This window comes from Phyllostomus hastatus, unplaced genomic scaffold (assembly GCF_019186645.2).
Source record: "Phyllostomus hastatus isolate PE091 unplaced genomic scaffold, TTU_PhHast_1.1 phas_contig_40, whole genome shotgun sequence".
NCBI classification, from domain to species: Eukaryota; Metazoa; Chordata; class Mammalia; order Chiroptera; family Phyllostomidae; genus Phyllostomus; species Phyllostomus hastatus.
The window spans coordinates 59,145,738-59,165,351 of NW_025333872.1; the positions used below are offsets into that span (position 1 = coordinate 59,145,738).

Genomic DNA, 19,614 nt, shown 5'->3' on the forward strand with positions numbered 1-19,614 from the left:
TGGGAAGCTCAGACCAACAGCCATTTACCCTCCTTTATAAGTTAAACAACTTTTTTTCCTATTTGATTTTCATTTACTTTGATGGCTTTTAAATTTAAATCCTCTTATTACTTATATCACATTCTTCTTGGTATCGGAAATCCAGAGCTGGATAAAATACTTTTTCTAGTAAGAGCTTCAATCCTGCTGAGTGAGGATTAACTCATTCTTTCTATAGCTTATATAAAATTATATTGGTTCCCATGTGATTGTTTTAGTTGGTAGTTTAATTTAGCTTTCATTTAAAAATACTGTTTATGTAGTACAGTAGGGAAGGCACAGTGGTACAAATAATTCAAAGAAATTAAATTTACTTTGACTTTGGCTATTAGAGGGCTATGCTTATTTTATAGCAAGTTTAGCCCTTTTTTATTCTTTGCATAGAATAATGTTAATAGGTAGCTTATATCCTTCTTTGACCACTTACTAATCTGGCAACCTGAGGTGCTGGAATGAAAGTTATTTTCAGTCTAAAAATCTGTAAGTTCAAAATCCCAGCTCTGGTTTTACATCTAAAATCATTATTCATAGATATAGTTTTAAGACAGTTAAGAAATTCTGAAAATGAATCATTACATGTAAGTATCAATAACTTAAAATAAGCATATAAACAATTTAGATTTGATAATTATATAATTATTTTTCCCCCATTTCATAGAATAGTAAATGCCCTGAGGGAACAAAACCCATGTTAATATTTGCTGGTAATGATTTTGATGTAACAGAAGACTACAGAAGGCTAAAAAGTCTTCTTACTGGTAAGTGTTTTAATACTTATCTGCAGGGTAGCTCAGGTAAGCAATCTAAGGTTTATTGGTGGCTCTGCTACTTCACTCTAGGTATACAGCTTTTTTGGTTTGATCTCTTTTTTTCCTTTTCATTATTTAAAAAAATTATTTAAAAAATAAATTTTATTTAAGTAAATTTTATTTTTAGAGACTGGAGAAGGGAGGGAGAAAGCGGGAGAGAAATATCAATATGATTGCCTCTCCAGTGCCCCCTACTGGGGACCTGGCCCACAGTCCAGGCATGTGTCCTGACTGGGAATCAAACAGGCAACCCTTTGGTTCACAGGCCAACACTCAATCCACTGAGCCACATCAGCCGGGGCCCTTTTCATTATTTTCTATTACCCACTAAGAAGAGAGTTAAAAGAATATTATATTCTATAGGTCATTATTTTTTGTTGTTGCTATAGTAACTTTGGTCTCAACCTATTTATATAGCATTTTATACTTCATAAAATGCTTACACCTGTCTCATGTCATTATCAACATTATTAAATTAAATTCTCTACTAGTTTTTAAAAACCTGATATACAAGGTTTTTCCTACTATAACTTGCTTTCTTGATCTCCCCCAATTTTCTTCCTACTTTTCCATTAAAAAGTGGTTTATAGGTCCTGGCTGGTATAACCCAGTGGATTGAGAGCTGGCCTGCAAACCAAGGAATTGTAGGTTAGATTCCCAGTCAGGGCACATGCCTGGGTTGCGAGCCAAGTCCCCAGTGAGGGGTGCACAAGGGGCAACCACACATTGATGTTTCTCTCCCTCTCTTTCTCCCTTCCCCTCTCTCTAAAAATAAATAAGTAAAATCTTTTAAAAAATAGAAGTAGTTTATTGAAAGTATGTTATGCATATTCCTATGGTTTTTTCTAATTTCATTCTTATTTTTCGGGTTTCTTCTATCCTTCCAAATTTCATTTCTCTCCCAGGAAATCCTCAGTGATGTCCTCAGCTCCCTTTATTTCATTATTGTTACCCTAAGTGCCAGGTATATACTAAGTACTTTATATATATTGCTTCATTCTCACAATAACCTTGCAAGATTGTTTTATAGATTTCTTAATGAAATGTGCTAATTCCTGATGATTTATGTTATAACTACATTCCTTCCTCTGTGTTCATAAGTGAGCTTCTTAAAATCCAATATATAGTTAATGTCATGGTGTCGGATTGCCATTAATTTACCAGTTTCAAACCACTTTTTCTCCCCTCTTTTGAAAAGTTGGCATAAATTGTCCTCCATGATTTCTCAGATGTTCTTAATACTCATTCTGCAGTCACATCTGCTAGCTCTTTTCTAACTCTGGAGAGAAATTTGGTTAGTACCTATATATAGACACTTTTTTTTTTTTTAAGATTTTTTTATTTATTTATTTTTAGGGAGGGAAGGGAGTGAGAGAGAGAGAGAGAAAGAGAGAGAGGGAGAGAGAGAGGGAGAGAGAGGGAGAGAGAGGGAGAAACATCAATGTGCGGTTGCTGGGGGTTATGGCCTGCAACCCAGGAATGTACCCTGGCTGGGAATCAAACCTGGGACACTTTGGTTCCCAGCCCGCGCTCAATCCACTGAGCTACGCCAGCCAGGGTATATAGACACTTCTGATACTCAGCAGCATTATCTCAAGTTTAAATAATTTATTTCATTTCAGCTTTTCTTGCGTCATTCTTACAAGCTAGGCCATATACTTTTTTGGTTGCCCTTCTTTGGGATTTTTATATACTTTGCCCTAGGTCATTTTTGAAAAGTTGTTTGGTTATATATTATAAATAAATTGTATACATGCTCTTTACAGATCTGAGTTTACCAGAACAGGTTTGTGGATAGACACATTGCTTTCATTTTCCTTATTGGCATTATTTATGGTCTTATTGCTGGATTTAACAGTTATCTGAACTTTTCATTTCTTTATTAATAAATGACTAATTTTAGAAAACTTGAGTACTAATATAACCTATTCAGTCCTTTCTAAAAGCTCTTGAATTTGATAACATTCCATTTTACAGATGGGAAAATGGAGGCTCAGAAAGGTTAAGGGCTATTAAGTAGGCAGGCCAGAATCAGAACCCAAAGCCTGAGCTTTTTTGCCCCTGTTGTTCACTGTGTGGTTGTGAACAGTTCCCTTGCAGAGTCTTTGCTACAGGTTCTTACCTGTATTTTTTTTTTAAGATTTTATTTATTTATTTTTAGAGAGAGGGGGAAGGAGGGAGAAAGAGAAGGCGAGAAACATCAGTGTGTGGTTGCCTCTCGCACACCCTGTACTGGGGACCTGGCCTGCAACCCAGGCATGTGCCCTTTCTGGGAATTGAACCAGTGCCCTTTTGGTTCACAGGCCAGTGCTCAATCCATTGAACCATACCAGCCAGGGTCTTTAACTTGTATTTTTAATGAATTTTAAAAAAATACATGAAAGACAATGACCAAATTTTTTTAAAGGTGTTTTGTGCTTCTGCTGGATGTTAGGGATAACCACATATTGCATTGTTAAGAGGGAGTGAGTGAAAACCATAAAGGAATCTGGGGAAAGAAGGTAGAAGAGTAGAGAAATGTAGTGAGGTTGTTGGGTACCAAGGGAAGTTGAGATTTTAGTACAAATGTAAAGTAAGGCAGCTGTAGGCTTCTAGTTTGTGTTGTATTCAAATGAAATAAAGTAGAGCAGTGGGAAAGAGAATTTTGTCAGGGGCCTTCTTCGGGAAGTGTGTGTGTGTGTGTGTGTGTGTGTGTGTGTGTGTGTAATAGCCCAGAAAGAAAAGTTAACCTCTTCCGTGTTTTCATGTCAGATACCCATTTTGTTCATCCTGAATTTTGCTTCTGCTTTGCTCTCTTAAGTACATAGTTTGGGGGTTAATCTTAGTGGATCCCACTTGATAGAAAACTAGTAAATACTTATTTTTATATTTAATTCATCCTAATTTTCTTAAACAACAAACACATTATTACATGACTAAGATAGGAGGGAGGAGGGTTTATTTGCCTTTCTGAGCCTTGATTTTCCTCAGACAGAACTGTGGTGCTTTGCCCTTGCGCACACAGCCGTCTGCACAGCCACACTGGCCTGGTCTTCAAGTGATGCACGCACAACGCTTTCCCTGCTGGGACTGCTTCTTGAGAAGACTGCTGATTTTGGCATTCTTTTTCCTTTCATTGTATTTCATGTGCATTTTCTTTGATTATTTTTGAGGATCTTTTTCTCCTCAGGAGCCAGCTTGGCCCCTTCTTGCGCGGCCCAGAGGGACTCTTAACCACTGTCAGCACCGTGTGCTGTCAGTCAGCACGGTGCAGTTCTTCACTAGGGCCTTGGTGTGGACCGGTTCATCATTGGATGCGTTGTACACAACATGAGTAACCCTATTTTTGCACATACGACACTCAGAGCCCCAGGAGAAGTTGCCCACATCCAGCCTCAGGACATGGTACTTCCTGTTGCCTCCCTGAACCAGACTCTGTATGCAGCAGGGGCCAATCTCCGTGTCAGCAACAGGGTGTCCAAGCTCATATTTTTGTTTCTTGTGGTGGGGCCTTCTCTTGCCCCTGGTCTCATGGTGCTTGTGTCAGTTGTCCTGAGAGATGCCCATGGCTCAGTGCCACCTGGAAAGAGCCATCCTAATTATTTTATTTTTTTAAGTTTATTTTTTTTTTTTGAGAGAGAGAGAGAGAAACACCAATGTGGTGGACTCCAGCCAGCAGCGTTCCGCCTTGTTATGCCTGAAAGAGAAAATATATGCACAGGTGACAGTAATCCTGTGGAGAAAAAGGGGACAGCACGGCTACTCTCTCAAGGGGAAAGAGCCTGTGAGTGCCTCGGCCACTCCCTCAAGAAGAGAGCACCCTTGTGGCTTTTAAATGCCTGACCCTTGCCCACGGGGTGCGGCAAGGGGTGCGGCGATTGCCGGAGACAGAGAGCAAGGCTTCCGCTTACTAAAGAGAGTGCGGTCGCAAGAGAGGGCGACCTGGGAAAAATATCCCTTTTCCCCTAAAATACAACACACCCTATGACCTTGGTGAAAAGCACTCGGGGTTGTCGGCTCTTATGTGGGCTGCTGCATGCATTCCACCCATGTTGGTGTGTTGACCACAATGGCTGGTAGCCTCTATGGGCAGACTCTGGCCAGCAGAGTTCTGCCTTATTGTGGCTGAAAGAGAAGATAAATGCACAGGCGACAGCAATCCTGTGGAGAGAACGGGAACGGCACGGCTACTCTCTCAAGGGGAGAGAGAGTGCGCCCCGACTCTTGCCTAGACAGGCTTTTATTGTTTTTCTTGGGGCTTACATCAGAGAAAGATTGATTATCTATTGCATAGAATATTGTTGTCTACATTTTAGGTACAATCAAGGAAATGAAAATTACATGCAGAGGGAAATGACAATGAGCTGATTAGCTCTGTCCTTGGGTGAATTCACACAAGCTTTGGAAATTACCTTGGAGATAGACAATACACATTTGTTGTTTTAGACCAGGGTGATGGAGTTTTAGCAAGAGTAAGCCATAGCAGTCAGTATGCATTTTCTAGGCCTGATTCCCACGGGAAAACTCGGTTTGAAGGTCTGGCTCCTGCCCACCACTTCGCTTCTGTAGGTTTTCCATACAGAGCTGAGGCACATTTGCCAGACTGAAACAAACGGGTCCCCTACACACCAACATGAAAAATACCATTCAGTTGCCCCCTGCATACACCCCAGCAAGAAATTGAACCCATAACCTAGGTGTGTGCTCTGACCAGGGATCAAAAGAGCCCACAGCCTTTTCATGTACTGGACGACAGTCTAACCAACTGAGCCACCTGGCCAGGGCAATCCTAATTTTTATGGTTACTTTCTTATATGACTATTCTGTGTATATAAATATGACAATAAATCAAATAGGTCAGTTTTATTAAAGTTTCTTTAAGTCCTGCCTTAAATTTAACTACCTGTGTTCCTTTTTCTTCATTGCCTTTATATCAGTGGTCATACCTAATCAGTTGTCATTATTTTAATTTTTTTTAACCTTTTTTATTTCCTAACTCTTATTCTACTTGAAATATGTATAATAATGAAAATAACTGCCATGTATTAGGTATTAGGTCAGGTAATTCATTAAATTTAATCCTTTCTACAGTGCTACAAAGGTCATTGTGTTAGTGTGCTTGGCTGCCACAACAAAATACTATAGACTGGGAGGCTTAAATAGTAGAAATATATTTCCCACCATTCTGGTGGCTAGAAGTCCAAGATCAAAGTTTCTGTTATGAACTGTTTTGCTGGCTGGCATCTTGCTGTGTGCTCATGTAGCTTTTCCTCCATCTGCGTTCAGGGGAGGAAAGGAGGGAGAGAGTCAGAGGAAAGAAGATGTTGGTTTTCTGGTATCACTTCTTATAAGGACATTAATCCTATGAGATCAGGGCTCAACCCTTATGACATATGTTATGTGACCTTAATTTCTTAGAGGCCCCATCTCCAAATACAGCCACACTAGGGGCTAGGGCTTTAACCTATGAATTTGGGGGAACACAAACATTCAGTTTATTACGGTAATATTATTCCCATGTTGTGGATGAAGAGGAGCTGTAAGTGGTAGAATCAGGGTTTGATTTATTCTCTGACTCAGATCCCCTGGCCCTTTCCCATTGTATTTGGGACATAATAGTAACATTTCAGATCTTATTTTTACTTAGAATTGATCCATTGGAAAAATGTCCTAACTGGGGCTTTCCTTCTGACTACAACCAATTTATCTTCTACCTCTTCCACCTGCTTTAGTTCTATTTAACTGGAATACCTTATTCCTGTACTCACTTCCATTTTACCTAAACCATCATTTCTGCTCATTTTAGGGTGAGCCTTTGTGGCAGTGTCCAAGGTTCAATACACTGTCATCCATCATCACATCACCCCTTTGATGTTTCAAACTCCTCTTGTTCTTTTATTGCCCCAACCCCTGAATCAGCTGTTTCTCTAAGGAGCCTTGTTTGTTTAAGATTTTATTTATTTTTAGAGAGAGGGATAGGCAGGGAGAAAGGGAGAGAAACATCTGTTGGTTGCCTCTCGCATGCCCCTAGCCAGGGTACCTGGCCCACAACCCAAGCATGTGCCCTGACTGGGAATCAAACTGGCGACCTTTTGGTCCTTGGGGTGACGCCCAGCCCACTGATTCACACCAGTCAGGGTGCTCTGATTTGGGGGAGGTTGGTTGGTTGGTTGTTTTTTAAATGAGAAATTACTTTAAAAATCAGTCAGAGTGCTATGGGTTATTTCTGGGTTAATCATTGTTTCTAGGCTTTTTTAGTGGACAGAACTATGAAATTTGTTTATTTGTTAAGATAAAATACATCCTGAGTTCATACCAAAACCTCTAACTCAATTTAGGACAAAACGATCTTTCATTGACCTCCCAAAGTACCTTCTTTCATCCATGACAACAATCCAGGTTCTCAGTGATTTAGTGTAATTATGCAGTTACTTTATACCATGCTGTACACACAACAGCCTCAGCATAAAATACCAGGATTACCACTGGTTCTATGACTGTTGAGTGTGGGTGAATGTTTTTGGTTTTCATTTGTTTTGCAGTTGTGTTTATCTATGATACCCCTTGTTGGAAAGGGTGTTTTGAAGTCACTTGAAAGCTCTTTTCTGTAGGATTATACTTGCAGCTCAGTACATAGGTTCATTTCATTTTGTTTTCAATTTTTAGAGATTACTTGAAATTATTTCATTTAAAATTATTTTTAAGCAACTTTGGAGGTGTAATTTACAGCCAGGCACACATTTAAAACTTGACAGATTTCAACACGTGTACCCCTGTGCAAACACCACTGCAGACGAGACACAGAACCTTTCCATCAGCTCCCGGAGTCGTCCCCCCCCGCAGTCTGTCCTTTCTCTCTGTTCTAAGCAGCTGTGATCTGCTTTCTGTCACGGGTTAGTTTGCATTTTCTAGGACTTTAGATAAATAGAATCTTATAGTGTTTACTTTTCTTGGCCTAGCTTCTTTACCCAATTGTTTTTACATTCATCCGTGTTGCTGTGTGTATCCGTAGTCACTTTTTATTTCTTTTTATTGCCAAGCAGTATTCTGTTTATACATGTTCCATAATTTGTTTATTCCTTCATCTGTTGATAGACATTTAGGTTGATTCCAGCTTTTGACTGTTATCAATAGACCTGGTATAAACATTTGTGTACAAATTATTGTGAGGACACATGTTTTCCTTTCTAGGAACATAATGGTAGAGTCATTTGACTAGTATATATATATATATGTTCAACATTTTAAGAAACTGCCAGACTGATTTCCATGAGGTTGTCCAAATGCACATTTCCACCAACATGTATGAGAACTCCAGTTAGATAAACCTATGTGCTTTCCTTATTCAGTGTTATTTGTATATTTCCATTTATCCTCCTTGGGGCTCAGTGCTCTTAGCAGTAAAATGAGGGACCAAACATGATTCCTGTTTTCCAAACGTCTTCATTCATATGCAGCCTTCATAGCTTTAGCCAAGTCCCTGTAGTTAGCATCCATGGTGGCGTTCACGGGGGATTTTCCTTTAAATTAACTCTCCTTTTTAAGGGGAAATTTTATGTCCCTACCATGAGTGAAAAATGATTTATAACAAAACAAGTAATATATAGTAAATTATATCTGCCTGTTTATGATTTAAGATAATCTTGTGTGCCACCAGTGGTATGATTGTATCAGTCTGGGAAAAACGGCTTAATCATTGATCTTGTTTTTTTCTTGCCTTTAACAATTGATATTTCTTGGTAGAATTTTCTTGCTTGTTTGGCCTCTACCATAGAACAGTCTTGTTTGATTTAATAGTCAATGTTTCAACATCCACTTTTATAGAAATTTGACATCTTAACCTACCTGTCTTATAGATTAAAATTTTATGCCTTGATAGTTGATATACATGGTAAATATGTCATACTTCTATGCTGAGCATTGGCTTAGAGGGAGAACTTCAAAACTGAAAAATTAAAATGGCTTAGTAGCCCTAGCCAGGTGGCTTAGCTAATTAGAGCGTGTTTCCCTGCACATCAAAAGGTTGCAAGTTCGATCCCTGGTCAGGGCACATACCTAGGGGCACATGTGGGAGATAACCGATCAATGTTTCTTTTTCTCTCACCTCCCACCCTTTCTCTCACTCTAACATCTAAAATGTTTCCTTGGGTGAGGATTATAATAATAATAATAATAATAATAATAAAATTGCTTAGTAAACTAAACAGAGAAATACAGTCATGAGATTAGCAGAGGGGTGGGATGGAGCAATCAGGCATTTTTCAGGGATTACTTTTAACAATCTAACGTGTGTGCTTTTAGATTTTTTCAGAGGCCCCACAGTATCAAATATCCGCCTGGCTGGTTTAGAGTATGTCCTGCACTTCACTGCACTGAATGGGAAGATTTATTTTCGAAGCTATAAGTAAGTGCCTTTCTTAGCATGTTTTTATTGATCTCCATGGTTGGTATTTTAGTGTGACTGTTACAGCGCTCAAACTTGGAATGGACATTGGGCCAGAAGAGCTGCCGAGCAGCAGTGTCACAGCCCTCTGCGCTGATCCTCGAGTGTGTTCTCTGCCCACCTCTGTCGGAAACCCTGCTTTTCGAGGGCCCTGAGCATCTACTGCTGCCTTCCTCTGAGCTTAGAACAGTGCTGCAGTCTTGACCCTACCTGATGCAGTATCTCCTTATTTCTTGACTAGACTTAGAGCACCAGGCCCCAAGACTTAGGCCAGCCAAAGCCAATCTCAAAACCCTGAGTCTGAAAAACAAAGTCTGAAAGGAATAAGAAGACTCTGCCTAGATTCCTTTTACCCTCATTCTTCAGCCTAGACCTACTACCCCTGCCCCTACCACAATATAAATTGTAACAAGCTGATTTTGTTTTTCTTAAATAGCTTATGACATGCTATAATTGTGCCTTTTGAGTTGACAGAGCCCACACTTTCTTAAAGAGTACATTGACTTGGACTAATGGCCTTCCTTTGAGGATTGAATTCAGACTGATGTTGACTTTGAGCTGTGGTATGACAGGGCAGCCTGAAAGCCAGCAGCTCAGCGTGGAAAGCAACTTCTGTGTAGTAGTGCCATTGGTGCGACCTTATGCCTGGGGCATGTGTTCTAAGAACCCCCACCTCCAGTAGGTGCCTGAAACCAAGGATAATGCTGAACCCTAATCAACTTCTTCAGCTTGTCATTTTCTTCAGCAGCAGATGCAGCCTCTAGTAATTTTTATATTTTCAGTCCAAACCTATTCCTGAATCAGTAGCGATCCCTTGCTTGCAGTAAATGGTGTGGTGTGTGACTTGTAGCCATCCCTTACTTGCAGTAAATGGTGTGGTACATCACTTGTAGCCATCCCTTACTTACAGTAAATGGTGTGATGCATCACTTGTAGCCATCCCTTGCTTGCAGTAAATGGTGTGGTGCGTCACTTGTAGCCATCCCTTGCTTGCAGTAAATGGTGTGATGCATCACTTGTAGCCATCCCTTGCTTGCAGTAAATGGTGTGGTGTGTGACTTGTCCAAGAGATCCCTTGCTGAAGTCTTCGTATAGGCTCAGTGCTTTTTGGTGTAACTCATTGCTGTCAGTCAGAACATGTCTTCTGCTCATGTCTTTCACCCACGAATTTCATGTCTTTCCATCTTAACTAAGCCCTTACCATACACTGTGGCTTAACTTTAGCAGTTTGAGGTAAGATAGCAAAACTAGTATAGCCTTTTTTTTTCCTCCTTCATAATTTTATGGATAGAAGGTTTATTCTTACCAGAGATCTTAGCAACCTCAGGATATGATATTTTTCTTCTCTTACTAAATCGAGAACTTTCACCTTTTCACTTAAAGGAAGCACTTGATGGCATATCTGAGTTCTCAGCGTCACCACTTTTGCACTTTGGGGCCACTATTAAGTAAAATAAGAGCATCCTGAACACAAGCACTGCAGTGCCCTGACAGTGGGTCCGATGACTGAGATAGCTGCTGAGTGACGGTCAGGGGGCTGGCATAGATGTGAACGCTGGGCAAAGGGGTGGTTCACGTCCCAGGCCTGATGGAACGAGATGGTGCGCACTTTCTTCATGCTGCTCAGAACAGTACGCAGTTTAAAACTTGTGAATAGTTTATGTCTGGGACTTCCATTTAATATGGTTGGGGCACCAGTAACCATGGGTAACTGAAACTGTGGAGAAGGAAACCATGCATAAGGGCGCAGTACTACTGTTACCTTTTTTTTTTTTTAAGGATTTTATTTATTTATTTTTTAGAGAGGGGAAGGGAAGGAGAAAGAGGAAGAGAAACATCCATGTGTGGTTGCCCCTCACATGCTCCAAACTGGGGACCTGGTCCACAAGCCAGGCGTGTGCCCTGACTGGGAATCGAACCGGCAACCCTTTGGTTTGCAAGCCCCTGTTCAGTCCACTGAGCTACACCAGCCAGGGCTACTGTATCTTCTTTAAAAAAGTTGCATTATGGCCCTGGCTGGTGTGGGTCAGTGGCTTGAGTGCCGGCCTGCGAATCAAAAGGTTGCCAGTTCGATTCCCAGTCAGGACACATGTCTAGGTAGCAGGCCAGGTCCCCACTTGGGGGCGTGCGAAAGGCAACCATCGATTTATCACTGGCATGTTTCTTTCCCTCTTCTCTTCCCACTCCTTCTAAAAGTAAATAAATAAAATCTTAAAAACAAAATTGCAGTGTGTATAATGGGGCGAAGGTGAAGGGAACAGTTTTGATGAGTTAACAATAGCCTTTGTTTTTCATAGCATGATCACAAAAATTGTAAATTCTGTATTTATATATTTCCTCCAAGAAAGAGTGAACAGATTGTGTTTTTTAAAGATTAATAAGAGATAATTTTAGATTCTACATATCACTATTAAAAGCCTAATAAAGAGAAGGGATGATAGGCCTGTGACCAGAAGCCATGTGCAGGGAACTGAAAACTAAACATTTCCTACTGTTTCTTATTAGTCTGAACTGTTTCTTATCAGTCTGATGTCAGTAAATATGAAGTGATTGAGATTAGTCATTTACATAGATAGGATGGCACTGTAACTTAGTTCTCTGATAAATAGCAACATACGTAGTTATTCAGAAACCATCTTAATTCTATATACCATTAAAATCACTTTGTTAGGAGGACCCTTCTATAAATAAAAAGGTACTTTAGAGCAATTTTGCCACCTCTGGCAGTACTTGGCTGATCTAAATCCATTAGGCCTTCTGTGGACTGTCCTGGATCAGTGAGGTTTCCACTTCGTTGAAAGTAAGCATTTTAAGCAGGAGAAAACTTTTTCTTTGAAATCTTATGTATCATTTCCCTGATTTCTTAAGTAGCCAGCTGAACACATTTTTTCTTGATGTGTTCATCAAGACACTAATCTTGATATGTTCAGCATTATAAATATGGTTAATTTGGAGGTGCTGAAAATGTGGGTGCAAATGCAGAAAAGTGTGTGTGATATGACAGTCCAATGATCACTGCCCCTGTATGCTTCAGATTAGTTCTTTGGGAACATGCCCTGAGCCAGCCAACTCGAACTTCTAAAACTCTTTCCTCTCAGTGAGCCTGAGACAGGTGTTCTCTCCTGGAACCGTATAGAGTGGCTGCCTAAGGACCCTCTCTTAGGCTCTTTACCCTGTACTTGCTCCCTTCAAGTTCCATGCTAATACTCATTTATTTTTTAATGTTAGTATAGTTTTTTCTTTTTTGTTTTAACATCTTTATACATCTAGGCTGGTGGGGGTTTTTTCCTTTTTTTTTTTCCCCTTATTCAGTTGGGTATAAATTACTATGTCTGATACAGTGTATTTATCACTGTGACTCTTCCTGTAGCCAGTAAATGTGTCTCCTGTGGGTGGAATGTATTGGCTGGCCATCTGCATGTGATGCACTTAAGGCCCAAAGAGCTGGTAATTAGCTTTTGCAGATGCACTTCTTCCCGTTGTTTGCCTCTGCCTTGGGTATTGCTTACTGGGCTTTCCTCTTCTTTTCCTCCTCTCATGTCACCACCTGTTGCCTCTCTCACATGCCAGCTTTTGTGTGAAAAGGCTGACCTTGTATAAACATTGTTATTCAGTCAGTTCTTTTTTTCCATGTGGCAATCTGGCCACTGTAACAAATTGAGTCAACTAAGATTATCTTAAGGTCTTTCAGCTGTTTTTGTGGTTATCATTCATAAAAAGGATTTGTTGATCTCCCTGCCTCCCCACTATACCCCTTATGTTTCCAGATCCAGAGCTGTTTGGACAAATGGTATCCAGAAAGTTGCAGATACATTAAGATTTAAAAAGTTCATTATAATCTATAGAGATCAGTAAATGTACTTGCTATGAAGAAAAGGTGATTCTAAATGTATCTTAGAGAAAAAAGAATTTATGAATCATTTAAACATAATGCTTTAAACACCCAATTAAAATTATTTTATCTTATGTAAAATGAAGTTAGATCAAAAGATTCCATTTCTGCCCTGTCTGGTGTGGCTCAGTGGATTGAGTGCCAGCCTACGAGCCAAGGGGTTGCCAGTTGATTCCCACTCAGGGCACATGCCTGGGTTTCAGGCCAGGTCCCCAGTAGGGGGCACACAAGAGGCAACCACACATTGATGTTTCTCTCCCTTTCTCTCTCCCTCCCTTCTCTCTGAAAATTAATAGATAAAATCTTTTTTAAAGACCATTTTTTATAAGAATTTTCTGTCTCACTTGCTATTTCTCAACAATATTGTATACTTTTTAAAAAGATTTTATGTATTTTATTTTTAGACAGGGAAAGGGAAGGAGAAAGAGAGGAAGAGAAACATCGAATCAGTCAGTTGGCTCTCACATGTCCCCAACCAGGGACTCAGTCTGCAAACCAGGCATGTGCCCTGACTGAATTCAACCGCAACCCTTTGGTTTATAGGCCAGCACTCAGTCCACTGAGCCACACTGGCAAGGGCTGCTCTTTTTTTTTTTATTTAAAAAAATGTGCAAATCAAAAATACATTTGGCCAAAATGTGTAAAGTAGTTAAGATGCTTAGCTTTTCTAAAGATTTTGTCATTTTATGGAACTGTAATTTTCTTGGACAAAAATATTTGGTGGGGACAGGATGTTTATCAAAGTCAGAGTAACATTTCTCTCTTTTTGTTTGACAAAGGCTGTTGTTGAAAAAATCTGGCTGCAGGACACCACGGATTGAATTAGAAGAGATGGGACCCTCACTGGATCTGGTCCTGAGGAGGACACATCTGGCGTCAGATGACCTTTTTAAGTTATCCATGAAAATGCCAAAAGCCCTTAAGGTACATGAGTTGTGGATTATATATCTCACTCTTTCCAAAAAGGCATACATTAAAGGATATACCTGAAGAGATAAATAGATAAAATGTGACTCTCAAGAAAAGGAGAAGGAAGCAAATAAGCCAATCATAAAGGAAAAATAAAAAGCTTGCAGAAACCAGGCGTCAGGTGTGGCTGAGGACTTTCTGGTAGCCAAGAATGCCTGTTTTCAGGAAAAAGGAGAATTGTTTGGGGCATTGTGGAGACGGGATTTAGAGCACCGGATGTGTAACTTGCACTTGCATAAAATGTGTTTTGACTTTTGAATGGTTTTAAAGGACATGTAGAGATGGCATCTTTGGAATGCCAATAAAGATAGAGTCACGATTCTTTAAGCTAAACACAGGAAGTTCTCTAGGTACATGTTAAAGATTAGTGTAGTCTATTGTGTTGCATGTCAAAGTGGGCTCTGACGGTTTATTTGGGAATTGTTAGAAATACTGAATCTCAGGTCCCACCCTAGACCTGCTGAGTTAGAATCTGCATTTCAACAAGATCTGCAGGTGATTTGTATGTACATTTGAATTTGAGAATGTCAGTGGGACTGTAGACTACAACGTTGGGGGATGCTCACTAATGGCAGTTGTTAGTGTGGTAGTTGTTGTACATTAGATTTTTTAATCAGTTCATCATAGTAGAGACCATTAAATATATATGTTCTTTTTCTTAGCCAAAGAAGAAGAAAAATATCTCCCATGATACTTTTGGTACAACTTATGGAAGGATTCATATGCAGAAGCAAGACTTGAGCAAACTACAAACCAGGAAAATGAAGGGGTTGAAGAAGCGCCCTGCAGAAAGGATAACGGAAGACCAGGAGAAAAAATCAAAGAGAATTAAAAAAAATTGATGGAACTTAGCCAATAACTAGTTTTGTAACCTGTTTATTTAAAGAGAATTATTGAGCATCAGTCATTTCAAAGTTTCTTACAAGATTTTATTGTATGTTTTTACACAATAATAATATACCTGGACTGTAAATTATATATATTATGAACAATAGTGGACTATTATTAGATTGAAAGTAAACCTCTTACTGGAGACATTTTTTTCCTCCAAGATACACTTCTGTCCACCCACCCTGCAAAGCCCCCTATCTCATTGGTTGGGTGAATGAGGAGGGAGGGATCTCCAGAACAGCCTTTGGTATCTCAGAGAATTTCCGAGTTAAGCTTTAGATGAAAGGAGGAAGCCATGAAAAGCAGAAATGGTCCAAAGAAAGTGTATACACACTCAACATGACCTACCTGGAAAGTTGTCCCCATCTCCAACACATACCTACTACAATCTGGTTTTTATTCTTTACTTTTCAGTCATTTTGCCTGAAATTCTACTAGGTAGAGATTAATTTGAGATTTTAAGCTTTGTGTCATAAAACATAGGTCTCTAAGAGATGTCTACTACTTGATCATTGACGTGTTACGTAACTATTGATTATTTGAAGAGATTCTGCCACTAAGTGGAGCCTTACCCCCTTCTCCAACAGAAAGGGAGTTCTAATAGGGGTAGAGTGAGAGAGAGTGGGTAGGGTTTAAGACACAGGACACTTGAGGGCGTGAGGCTGTTAAATTTAGGTCATGTAAATGGCCTTTGTGTTCGCACACTGAGCAGAAGTAAGCCAAACAGCTTATTTTGAAATTTTCTTATTTTTAATGTTTTAGTGTTTATGCTGTTACAGTTGTCCTATTTTTTCCCTTCAGTCCCACTCCACCCAGCCAGCCCCCACCTCCATAGTCAGTCCCCATGCTGTTGCCCATGTCCGAGGGTCCGTCACATACGTTCTTTGACGAAGTCCCTTCACCCTCATACAGTCCCCACCAGCCTCCTGCCTCTTACAGCTGTCAGTCTGTTCCACGATTCAATGCCTCTGGCTCTGTTTTGCTCATTAGTTTATTGCGTGAAATTTTCTTCATTAAAACTTTCATTCAATTTATTGTGGTGACATTGGTTAGTAAAATTATATAGGTTTCAGGTGTACAGTTCTGTAACATCATCTGTATATCGTATTGTGTGTTCACCACCCCCAGTCAAGTCTCCTTCCATCACCATTTATGCCCCTTTACCCTCTTGTATCCACCCCCAACCCTCTGGTAATCACCGTACTGTTGTCTGTGTCTATGAGGGTTTTTGGTTTGGGGTTTGTTTGTTGTTGTTGTTTTTTCCTAATCCCTTTATGTCTTTAACCCAGCTACCCTAGTTACCTCTCCTCTGACACCTGTCAGTGTGTTCTTTGTATCTATGAGTGTTTCTATTTTCCTTGTTGGTTTCCATGTATAAATGGAATCATACGGTACTTGTCTTAAGAGACTGGCTTATTTTTCTCAGCATAGTGTTCTCCAGCTTCATCTATATTGTTGCAAAAGGTAAGCTTTCCTTTTTTACAGCAAGTAGTATTCCATTATGCAAATGTACCACAGCTTTTTTATCCACTCATCTACTGATGGGCATTTGGACTGCTTCCAACTCTTGACTATTGTACATAATGCTGCAGTGAATGTAGGGATGCATCTATTCTTTCGAATTAGTGTTTCCGGTTTCTTTGGATATGTCCTCAGAAGTGGAAGCACTGGGTAATAAGGGAGTTCCATTTTTAACTTTTTGAGGTAACGTCACACTGTTTTCCACAGTTGCTGCAGAGATCTGCATTCCCACCAACAGTACATGGGGTTCCCTTTACTCCACATCCTCACCAACACTTGGTGTTTGTTGGTGTATTGATGATAGCTACTCTGACAGGTGTGAGATGGCATCATAGTGTGATTTTAATTTGCATTTCTCTGATAATTAGTGACACTGAGCATCTTTTCATATGTCTATTGTCCGTCTGTATGTCCTGTTTGGAGAAGTGTCTGTTCAGGTCCTTTACCCATTTTAAATTGGATTGTGGTGGTTTTTTAAAGTTTTTTTTTAAAATGTCAACATTTTTATTTAGTATGAAGGAAAAATCACATTTTTTACATACTAGTGTTCACGCTTTATATTGAATAGTTCTTTGGTTTTGACAAATGCATCGTGTATTCACCATTACAGTATCATAAAGAATAGCTTTACTGACCTAAAAATGCCCTTTGCTTCACCTAGTTATCCCTCTTCCCTCTTTCCCTGAATCCCCATTCCTTTTTTTAAGCATATTTCATTGGTTATGCTATTAGCTTCCCAATTTTTCTCCCCTTTAACCCCCACTCTGTCCTGCACCCCCCAACCCTCCAGTGTTCTCCTTCCTTAATTCATGTCCATGGGTCATACATGTAAGTTCTTTGGCTTCTGCATTTCCTGTACTATTCTTACCCTCTCCATGTCGATTTTGTGCCTACCAATTACGCTTATTTCCTGTACCTTTCCACCCCCATTCTTACCCTCCCCCTCCCCACTGAAAACCCTCCATGTGATCTCCATTTCTCTGATTCTGTTTCTGTTCTAGTTGTTAGTTTTTGCTTTTTTAAGTTCAGTTGTTGATGGCTGTGAGTTTGTTGTCATTTTACTGTTCATAGTTTTTGATCTTCAATTGTTTAGATAAGTCCCTTTAACATTTCATATAATAAGGGCTTGGTAATGATGAACTCCTTTAAATTTGACCTTATCTGGGAAGCACTTTATCTGCCCTTCCATTCTAAATGATAGCTTTGCTGGATAGAGTGATCTTGGATGTAGGTCCTTGCCTTTCATGATTTGGAATACTTATTTCCAGCCTCTTGCCTGTAAGATTTCTTTTGAGAAATCAGCTGATAACCTTATGGGAACTCCTTTGTAGGTAACTCCTTTCATCTTGCTGCTTTTAAGATTCTCTAAACTTAGGTAGCTTAATGATGATGTGCCTTGGTGTGTTCCTTTTTGGGTCAAATTTCTTTGGAACTTTGGGCTTCCTGGAAGTCTGTTTCCATTGCCAGATTGGCGAAGTTTTCCTTCATTATTTGTTCAAATAAGTTTTCGACTTGCTCCTGTTCTTCTGGCACCCCAGATTCTGATCCTGGAGCCTTTAAAGTTGTCCTGGAGGTTCCTAAGCCTCTCCTCATTTTTTTGAGTTCTTGGTTCTTCATCCATTTCAGTTGGATGTTTATTTCTTCCTTTTTTTCTAAGTTGTTGATTTGAGTCCCAGTTTCCTTCCCTTCCCTGTTGGTTCCCTCTATATTTTGCTGTATTTCACTTTGGGTAGCCTTCATTTGTTCCTTCATATGGTGACCAAGCTCAATCACTTCTGTGAGCATCCTGATTACCAATGTTTTGAACTCTGCATCAGATAGGTTGGCTGTCCCCTTGTCGCTTAGCCCTTTTTCTGGAGTTTTGATCTGTTTTTTTCACTTGGGCTGTATTTCTTTGTCTCACTACACCAAAGGGTGGGGCCTTCGGTATTTGCCAGGGTGGGGCAACCCTCTTTGCTGTGTTGTGGCACCGTCTGTGGGGGAGGGGTCAGAGAGGGAACAATTCGTCTGGCTTGCTCTACTCTAGCCCCACTTTGCAATGAACTCGAACTGTCCTGTGAGACTGGGACCTTTGGCCGCCATGGCATCCCTGCAGTAGTTTACAGCTAGCTTTGAGTCTAGTTTCCCATTCAGCCAGCCCTGCCTCACCCACACAGTCCGCCACCATGCCACTGGTCCTCTCAGCTCAGCTGCCTGTCTCTGCCCCTCCTACTGGTCTGGGTGGATGTTTCTTTAACTCTTGTCGGAGTTCCGTGCAGTTTGATTTTTTGGCATTTCTGATTGTGTATTGTTTTTAGATTGCTTGTTATCCTTTTGGTTGTGCCAGGAAGCGAAGTATTTCTACCTACGCCTCCATCTTGGCCTGAACTCTCCTTTTTTTAAAGCTTTTTATGTATTTTGGCTATTAACCCCTTGTCATGTATACCATAGACAAATATGTTCTCCCAACTTAGATTCTTTTCATTTTGCTGATGGTTTTCTTTGTTGCACAAAACCTTTTTAGTTAGACGTAGCTCCATTTGTTTTATTTTTTCGTTTATGTCCTTTGCCCAAGAAAATGTATTAGAAAAAATACTGCTACAAGAAATATCCAAGATTTTATTGCCTATGTTTTGTTCTAGGATTTTTATGGTTTTCAAGTCTAACATTCAAGCCTTTAATCCACTTTGCATTCATTTGTGCACATGGTGTGAGAACGTGGTGTAGTTTCAGTTTTTGCATATATCTGCCCAGTTTTCCCATCTGTTGACCATTTATTGACTCTTACCTTTACCGCATCGTATGTTCTTGCTTCCTTTTTCAAATACTAATTGGCCATAAAGGTGTGGGTTTATTTCTGGGCTGTCCATTCCATTTAGTAAATCTGTGTCTTTTGTTTTGTTCTGAAAAGGTTTTTATTGCCTTTGGTCCACATTACCATTTGGTAATACCATTTAGTATTTCACATTATCTCTTGTTCCCAGGGCTCCTAGGTGGGGTTGGTCCCAGAGAGGGCCTCCTGGTGGGGTTTCCTGTGCAGTACTTCGTGGGGGAGAAGGGCCTAGTATGGAAGAGGGGTGTCTGGCTTGCCT

At 40.0% G+C, this 19,614-nt stretch overlaps 1 protein-coding gene and 1 pseudogene across 2 annotated transcripts in view; one reads left to right on the top strand and one right to left on the bottom strand.

Annotated features, from left to right (window-relative positions):
• The window catches only part of RPF2 (ribosome production factor 2 homolog), a 33,088-nt gene extending 17,034 nt beyond the window's left edge, over window positions 1–16,054 (top strand). For both annotated transcript variants that reach the window (XM_045843157.1, XM_045843158.1), the window contains exons 7-10: window positions 698–797; window positions 9,129–9,231; window positions 13,942–14,086; window positions 14,794–16,054. In XM_045843157.1, coding sequence (XP_045699113.1) covers window positions 698–797; window positions 9,129–9,231; window positions 13,942–14,086; window positions 14,794–14,973 — 528 coding nt within the window. In that variant the 3' untranslated portion in view covers window positions 14,974–16,054. The remainder of the gene's footprint in view (window positions 1–697; window positions 798–9,128; window positions 9,232–13,941; window positions 14,087–14,793) is intronic.
• On the bottom strand, window positions 3,786–4,394 carry LOC123821606 (annotated as a pseudogene).
• Window positions 16,055–19,614: the final 3,560 nt, after the last annotated feature.